Source organism: Phyllopteryx taeniolatus, chromosome 3, assembly GCF_024500385.1.
Source record: "Phyllopteryx taeniolatus isolate TA_2022b chromosome 3, UOR_Ptae_1.2, whole genome shotgun sequence".
NCBI classification, from domain to species: Eukaryota; Metazoa; Chordata; class Actinopteri; order Syngnathiformes; family Syngnathidae; genus Phyllopteryx; species Phyllopteryx taeniolatus.
Window position 1 is genome coordinate 6,961,784 of NC_084504.1, and position 9,158 is coordinate 6,970,941.

At 47.2% G+C, this 9,158-nt stretch overlaps 1 protein-coding gene across 1 annotated transcript in view; it reads right to left on the reverse strand.

Annotated features, from left to right (window-relative positions):
* Nucleotides 1-8,936, reverse strand: part of tacr1a (tachykinin receptor 1a) — a 58,296-nt gene extending 49,360 nt beyond the window's left edge. Inside the window, exon 1 of the mRNA XM_061766718.1 lies at nt 8,273-8,936. Within this exon, the coding sequence (XP_061622702.1) occupies nt 8,273-8,676 (404 nt within the window). The 5' untranslated portion in view covers nt 8,677-8,936. The remainder of the gene's footprint in view (nt 1-8,272) is intronic.
* Nucleotides 8,937-9,158: the final 222 nt, after the last annotated feature.

Genomic DNA, 9,158 nt, shown 5'->3' on the forward strand with positions numbered 1-9,158 from the left:
TTTTGGAGTCGTGCATTTTTGGGTCCTATCCTCTGTTCCGTTCATGACAGAACGAACTGGCCATAACATGGACCCAGCAGACTCAGACCCGGTGCGCAAAGCCCTTCAAGCGCAGGGTCAACGCCTCACGAAGCAGGATGAGCAGATTGCTGCCCTCCACCTTCATCTAGAGGGACTGTCAAGGCATCAGGACATTATGATGAGACAGGTGGCCTCGCAGTTTGAACTTCTTTTGAAATTTTTTCAAGAGAAGGAACCAGTTGACACCACACCCAGTACCGCCACGGTATTTCCATGTGAAGTAGTCACCATGCAGCCACCTGCCACCTCTGCTGCTGTCTGCCCACAGCTCTCTCGACCGGAGAGGTTCTCTGGAAATTCTGGGAACATTAAGCCGTTCATCACGCAGTGCGAGCTCCACTTTGAACTACAGGCAGCTGCCTTCCCCACCGAGCGGGCAAAAATCGCATTTGTCATTTCCCTCCTCACTGGTCGTGCGGAGGCGTGGGCTACTGCTGAATGGAGCCGCAATTCCGCCGCGTGTCATTCATGGGCTTTTTTCGTCAAGACTATGGAGCAAATTTTTCAATTTTCCACTCCTGATCGTGAGGCAGCTCGCTCCCTTGTCACCTTACAACAAGGCAAGCGCAGGGTGTCAGATTACGCGATTGAGTTTTGCATTCTAGCAGCTGAGAGTCATTGGAATAATCGGGCGCTACTCAATGCCTTTTTTCAAGGACTATCCCCCGCCGTCAAGGATCATTTAGTCCCGCTAGACCTGCCGACCGACTTGGACACTCTCATTGCTCTCGCCGTAGAGATTGACAAGAGGCTTTTGGATCGCGAGCTGGATGGAGATCGGCGGAGGGCTGCGTCAACGCGCACTTGGAGGACGAGCCTCTGTGACCAACCAAACCAAGGCAGATCCCCTGGTTCCGGTCTCAACCCACTGGCTAGCGTCCCCACGGATGAACCCATGCAACTGGGCAGGTTCCGTCTCTCCCCTGAGGAACGTCAACGCCGGCTGAGGGAAGGGCGGTGCTTCTACTGCGGTCAGTTGGGCCCTTCCCCATCACAAAAATCATCAACCCTGTCACCGTGAAGCTGAGGCTCCCAAGGTCTATGCGGGTCCACCCTACTTTTTACGTCAGCCTACTCAAGCCAGCCCGGGAGTCCCCTCTGGTCCCGCCTTCCAGGCACCCTCCTCCCCCCCGGTTTGTGGATGGGGGCCCTGTCTTCTCCGTGAAGCGGCTGTTGTCGTCTCGTCGGAGGGGCAGGGGGTTTCAATATCTGGTGGACTGGGAGGGCTATGGGCCTGAGGAGCGTTCATGGGGACCGTCTGCGTTTATCGTGGATGATTCGCTCATTCGGGACTTCCACGTTGCGCATCCAGGGGCCCCAGGGCCGTCTGGGGCCGGCCGTTAAGGGGGGGGGGGGGGGGGGTACTCTCGTGTGTGTGTGTGTGTGTGTGTTCCGGGTTTTGTCTTCCCCCCCTGTTTCACACACACCTGCTCCTGTGAGCATCTTCACCGCCTGTGCCTCGTTCACCCTAATTACCCCTTGTATATAACCTTGTGTCTCATTCCCTCTCGTTGCCAGTTCGTTGTACCTTGTCGTCGCGTTCCAGCATTCCTTGTTTCCACGTCATAGATTCACAGTAAGACTTGACCCTGTTCCGATTATCGACCTTGCCTCTTTGCCTCATGTTTTTGGATACCGTTGCCTCTCTTGGATTGCCTGCCTGTGTACCGACCTATGCCCGTCTATTAAACCTCTCTTTTTGGAAACTGTCTATTTGTTTTGGAGTCGTGCATTTTTGGGTCCTATCCTCTGTTCCGTTCATGACAGCTTTACAATTGCACGCATTATTCATTCAGTCCACAGTCACACCTTGGTGGTGGTAAGCTATTTGTGTAGCCACAGATCATTAGCCAGTTTGAAAATGTTGCTTCAAGTGTTTATCTTGGATTGCTGAAAACAGAGTAATTTGACAGCGCCCGAGGTACTTTGATGAAGCGAAACAAATATATTGTGCAAGCAATTATAGATAAAGTTCAAGCAGAAGGTAGTTCAATGTAATGGAGTGAAAGTAGCCTTTCTTATTAGCAAACATCCATCCATCCATCCAATGTCTGAGCCGCTTCTCCTCACTAGGGTCGCGGGCGTGCCGGAGCCTATCCCAGCTATCATCGGGCAGGAGGCGGGGTACACCCTGAACTGGTTGCCAGCCAATCGCAGGGCACATATAAACAAACAACCAATCGCACTCACATTCACACCCACGGGCAATTTAGAGTCTTCAATTAACCTACATGCATGTTTTTGGGATGTGGGAGGAAACCGGAGTGCCTGGAGAAAACCCGCGCAGGCACGGGGAGAACATGCAAACTCCACACAGGCGAGGCCGGATTTTAACCCAGGACCTCAAAACTGTGAGGTGGATTTGCTAACCAGTCATGTTGCATTAAATAAAAAACTTAAAACTGGTGTGTATGTGTGTCTGTGTGTGTGAGCGCGTGTGTGTGCGTGCGTGTTTGCATGTGTGTTTCATAGGGCAGTGCAGCTTTAACCATTACCTCCAAACCATTATCCTAGGGGTTCAGATTATGAAAATTTGCAGGGTGTGTGTAATAAAAAAACATTTTGTTTGGTATAAGTTTAAGCAGACTGTTGGTTTATTGTTGTGACTTTAATGAAGATCGGATCACATTTTATGACATAATCATGATTCTATAAAATCCAATTCATTTTAATTACCTCATGAGGTACTGTTAAGCATCCTTGGGTGCCTTGAAAGTCGCTAATAAAAAGTTAATTAATCATTTATATACTCCCTAATTCCCATTCATGTGTCACAGGCTGAAGCCAACCACCAATTTATTGCAGACCCGCTGATGCAATTCAAAGTTATTTTACTTCCATGTCTATAAAGACGGAGGAACTGAAGAAAGCCACACAATTTGCATATGATAAAATGCTTTGTGTACGACTGGTTGGCACATCTGCCTCACAGTTCTGAGGACCCGGGTTCAAAATCCGACCTCCTCTGTGTGGAGTTTGCATGTTCTCCCCATGCCTGCATGGGATTCCTCCGGTTACTCCGGTCTCCTCCCACATTCCAAACACATGCAAGGTAGGTTAATTGAAAACTCTAAATTGCCCGTCGGTGTGAATGGCATTGAGAAAAAATGGACAGACCCCTGCAAACGTAAGCAGGATGTAAAAATACATTTATTATTATTATTATTCTCATCATTATTATTTCCATTTAAACATAGCACTTGTGTCGTAGTGGTACACGCTGCTGCCGGTTGGATTACTGGTCAAAACCCTACCACTGGAGCTCTGCAGTGCCGTTCCCAAGCACGGATAAATTGGAGAGTCGCATCAGGAAGGGCATCTGACATAAAATGTGCCAAACAAATCATGTGAGTGACTCGCTGTGGCGACCTCTGATTGGTGAGTGCCGAATGTCAGCGTAAACAAACTTTTATTGGATAAAAACACCTGGCTCACAATTTTGCAATGAAGCCTGGTATTTTAAGTTTTTTTTTTTTTAAATCAGAGCCACAAAGCCCTTTCTTCTCACTGTGTTTATTGGCATCATGCCTTTCGTTAAAGAATGTGTGATCTTGATGGCGCTTCAATGTTTTCTCATACGGCGTAACACTAGCGAAACAGGTTAGGTGGCATCAGTTGAACATTTGTGTTACTTGACGTTAATAGCCTTGTTTTCTATAAACATCTGGACTACTTTGAAAACTCTTTCTTCTCCTCGGTTGTGATGCAATAAGCGGCTCGAAAGATTAGTTACTGTTCCCCTGGTAGTTGGAACTTGAGTCTCACATGCCTTGCATACTGTATTATCTTTCTTTGGTATCATCCATCCTGAATCCAAAATGCTGTATCTCAAAGTAAGTTTTTTTTCTCAAATAGTCTTCTATTAAGAACTTCTCAGGCATGTTTTACTCACCGCTGAAACTCATCACAACTTTTATAATGGAGCTTTTGCAATGTATGTTGTAGTTCCCTTGTGCCAAAACAAATCAGATTATGGATGTAATTGTGTGTGTCTATTCTATTCTATTCTATTCTATTATCCATCCATCCATTATCTGAGCTGCTTCTCCTCACTAGGGTCGCGGGCGTGCTGGAGCCTATCCCAGCTGTCATCGGGCAGGAGGCGGGGTACACCCTGAACTGGTTGCCAGCCAATCGCAGGGCACATACAAACAAACAACCATTCGCACTCACATTCACACCTACGGGCAATTTAGAGTCTCCAATTAATGCATGTTTTTTGGATGTGGGAGGAAACCGGAGTGCCCGGAGAAAACCCACGCAGGCACGGGGAGAACATGCAAACTCCACACAGGCGGGACCGGGGATTGAACCCAGGTCCTTAGAACTGTGAGGCTGACGCTCTAACCAGTCGTCCACTGTGCCGCCCTATTCTATTCTATTCTATTCTATTCTATTCTATTGTATTTCCCCACACAACATCAAAAGGCCAGGAGAGGGGAAAATAAAAATAAAAAATACTACCAAAAAAAATAAACTACTGTACACCACTGCATCAGCTCAGTCTGATTGGATGCTTAAGAGGACCAGGGTTCAAAGTCCTGCGATTGGCTGGCAACCAGTTCAGGGTATATCCCACCTCTCGCCCGAAGATTGCTGGGATAGGCTCCAGCACGCCCGCAACCCTAGTGAGGATAAGCGGAACAGAAGATGAATGAATTTTAATTGCCACACATTAGAAAACATCTGTATCGCTCCACTTAAGATACGAGGCAACCAGCGAGCATGTAGAGCAGCCATCCCCAATTAGCGGCCCGCGGGCCGGATATGGCAAGAGCAAAGTGTCCGGCCCATGCCCACTCAATGACACTATAACCTTCCATAAGGCGAATCAAGTGTGTTTGGCTCATTTGGACCTCATCCCACACCATACACTTGACCAGTTATGTCCTTTTTTTTTTTTACAAGTGTACGCAGTAGGGCGTGTTCTTCTGGGATACAGCAGCCAATCATAGTGCAGCGGCGCGTGTCCTGGATCCAGTAATATTGGGATAACGCGTACGCGGAAGGCTTGCGCAGACTTCCTTGACCATGTCAGTAACCATCTACCGACCGCCTTAGAAATGTGAAATATGACCTGTAAGTAATATTAATAATCAACTGAGAACATTATGGTCTTTGCAAAGAATCGCAAGGTGGACCAGGAGAACCGTTAGATCAAGTACCAGTGGACAGACCAGTTTTGTTTTATATTACCGGAACATGCCAATGCAAAACCGACATGCTTAATCTGCACACAGACTGTTACTGTCTGCAAAGCTGAAAATCTAAAGCGGCACTTTAACACCACGCATGCTATCAGCATGAATGCCAATTACCCAACAAAATCGGATCAGCGTAAAAAGATAATAGCAAGCATGTTGACGGCATACAAGCAGTCCGTTTCTACTTTAAACAAATCCACATCAGCACAAGAGCGTGCAAAGGCTGCATCACTGCAAATTTCATGGACCCTTACAAAAGCTAAGAAGCCATTCGCTGATGCTGAGTTGATTAAAAAGTGTGCAATTGAAATGGTAGTGGAAGTTTTAAGTCATGATGAGAAAAAGAAGAAAGAAGCTGTGGGGCTGTTAAAGCAGGTGCCTCTGTCGGCTAACACAGCAACAACAAGCGTAGACGTTATAGCAGAGGATTGTTTTTCCTGTCTACTCACCGATTTGAAGAACGCAGAAGCCATTTCACTTGCCATAGATACATCCTGTGACCGAACAGCTGGCGGTGTTTGCAAGAAAGTTTGATGGGAAGACATTTCGGGACGAGCTGCTTGCTCTGTTTCCTCTACCGGGGCGCACAACCGGGGAAATAGTCTTTTAACGAGTTGACATATTTCTTCAAGAAGAATGGGTTGGATTTGACACAAATTGTGTCCGTGTTGTGACGGACAGACCTCCATCGATGGTAGGACACGCCGGCTTTCCGCCGTTAACCCAGCACTGCTGACATTTCCCTGCATCATACACAAAACACTGTCCTGCGCTAAACTAAGTGGAGAAATGCGACAGGTGATGGATACTGTGACACGACTTGTTAACTTCGTTCGTGAGAGCTCCAGTCTGCAACATCGTCTTTTCAGAGCATTTCAATGTCAGATGAAGACAAGGATCTTTTGCTGCGTAACGATGTTCGCTGGTTGAGCAAAGGCCGTGTGTTGGAGCGGGTGTGTGACCTGCAGGATGAGCTTGCATCATTTTTTCCCAAGCTGCAGAACAAAAATGCGTAAGAATTTCTGTGTCATGATCCATGCCCTGCAGTTCATTTTTTGGAGCTTGGGTGGCGCCGTGTGCCTTGTCTCTCCGTCTCCCCCTCTGTCTCCCTAGAAATCAGCAGCACCTGTGCAGCGCACCTGTCTTCAAGCAGCACTGATTACTACCTGCATTTAAAGCCCGTCAAGTTCTACAGCCGTCGCCTGAGTATTGATGTTTGTTGTGACTCACTGGCCGACTCTCGTACTCCCAGGTTTTTGTGATACGATTGTATGATCCTACAACCCGCATCTGTACTCACCCGATTGTATTCTTCCCGGTCTCCAGTGTTCCTTCCGTGCCTTCCCCATCTCGCTGACCGCTCCAGCCACGCCGCTAAGCCACACCACCTGCTTACATTCCCGCGTTCTGCTTGCTCCTTGCTCCCGACGGCCCGCCACCTCGCCTTGGATATCCTTACCCTGTGCAAATCTACAATAAACCATTCCAAATCTAGTCCCTCCGCCTCAGTCTGCTCTTGGGTCCAATTCACATCCTACTACGCACTGTGACATTCTGACATTTTTAAATGATAAGAAGGTGATGGCAGATGTTAGTTTTTTATGTGACATCATGTCCCATCTAAATCCCCTAAATCTGGAACTTCAGGGCAAAAACCACACTTGCTGACTTGGACAAAGCAGTTGAAGCTTTCCTGTCAAAGCTGAACCTCCTTGAGAGAGGCATTTATGGAAGAAAGTTGCACTTTCCATGTCTGCGGGAGCATGGTGAAAAGCACCACATGCAGGAACATCCTCGTTAGGATAAGCGGTACAAAAAAATGGATGGGATGGATGATTGCGTTTAAAACTTGGGACTGCACACCTGAAAAACTTCTCTGGGAGCCTAGTAAGTCCTGACTAAACTTGTTGGATGAACTGATGAAGCCTGCCTGGATGAGAGGCGAATCGTCTTCCAAGACGATCAGAACAATCCATTTGCGATCAAGTCAATGCCCCCGAGAAAGAAATGAGCCGGATGAATGAGAATATTCACAGGCACATTCTCTGGGAGAGGCCAACACAAATTGCTGCAATGCGCTGAAATTACCCGAATTTGTGGAAATTCAAAGTTGAAAGGAATTTTTGTAATAGGTGCCATTCCATCCATCCATCCATTTTCTGAGCCGCTTATCCTCACAAGGGTCGCGGGCGACTGGAGCCTATCCCAGCTATCTTCGGACAGGACGCGGGGTACACCCTGAACTGGTTGCCAGCCAATTGCTGGGCACACATAAACAAACAACCATCCGCACTCACATTCACACCTAGGGGCAATTTAGAGACTTCAATTAACCTACCATGCATGTTTTGGGGATGTGGGAGGAACCCGGAGTGACCGGAGAAAGGAAAAGAACAAATCTAGCAAGAAAAATGAAGTAGACACACCTTATTTCCTTTAGTGGTGTGCCACACACTGTTTGGCACCTGCTGCACTTTTTTTTTTTTGCTAGTTTTTTTCGTTCTGGCAGCATTACGTTATTTAATAATATATTATAAAAATATATTAATCGATTCCTTTAAATCTGAACCATGAGTATTTCTCCCACCCCGACACCACAACATCATTTTCGAAATATATCTTCGACCACGGCCCTAAAATTAGATGCAGCGTAACTTCAGCAGCATATTTTTTTTTATTCCATCCCCTTTCATTGGGGCCAGAGGATCAGCATACACTACTGTTGTTCTACCCAACTGGCAAACAGATGACAGTGCTGAGAGCATAGTGGTGTGCTGTTCTCATATTGCTGAGAAAAAGAGTGGCAGATGTTTATAGCGATGAAGGTGATAGTGGATTTATAATACATATATATTCTATTTAAAAACAAATGATATACAGCTTTTGCGCATCTCATTTCGTATCAGCATCACTGACAGAAAGAGCATCCCCATTCAAGAATGGGCTTCACACAACATAGGAAAGGCATGTGGCGAGGCGCAGTTTACCTGTCCAGGGCGATGGCGGTCATGGAGTAGATGCTGGCAAACACGGCCGCGATGGGAAAGAAGTTGTGGAAGCGGCAGTAGACCAGTCCGAAGTACCACTCGTTGTGCACGGCGTAGATGAAGTTGATGACCGTGTTGAAGGCGGACATGGAGGCTTCGGCGAACGCCAAGTTTAGCAGGAAATAGTTGGTGACCGTCCTCATGCGTTTGTGCGCCATAATAATCCAAATCACTGTCACATTGCCAACGACCGACACGATTACTATACAACAGTAGGCGATGGCCCACAGGAATATTCTCCATGCTGGCTGCACAAATTGGTTCCAGTACACGGTCCCGTTGTTCGTGTCGTTGGAGCTCGTGGTCCAGTTGACTTCGTCCGCGCCATCAAACATAGGGTCCATTTTACCACTCGTGGATAGTCTCGCTCTCTCACTCAGCAGTCTTTTTCAATTCGATCTGATCGATGAAAAGTTTCACATTCACTCGAAGAAGTATGCAAGAGTCCCACTTGCACTGTTTTGGACTCAATTGAAATCTAAATTGTGCGACGTCCTAATTTGCGCGATGCGTAAAAAGCAGCGCGTATTTTACGCACGTCGCCGTGCGACCATGGGAATGCAGACCATTCTCCTCGATGCGACTTCTGCTCACTGCTCACTCCTGCCGTTGCTGTCATGGTGCTTCTTCCTCTCACTGCTCCAACACGCTAGGGGGGGGGGGGGGGGAACAAAAAACAGCTCACGTTCATTTCTAACCTGCCTCCTACTGCCCCCTGTGGTACCACGATAACGACTTTTACATCAGTCGTAGGTTTTCATTGGTGCGAGTGTGTTTGTTGAGTTTTTTTGTTTTGTTTTCATTCATTGTTATTGATACATCGTAA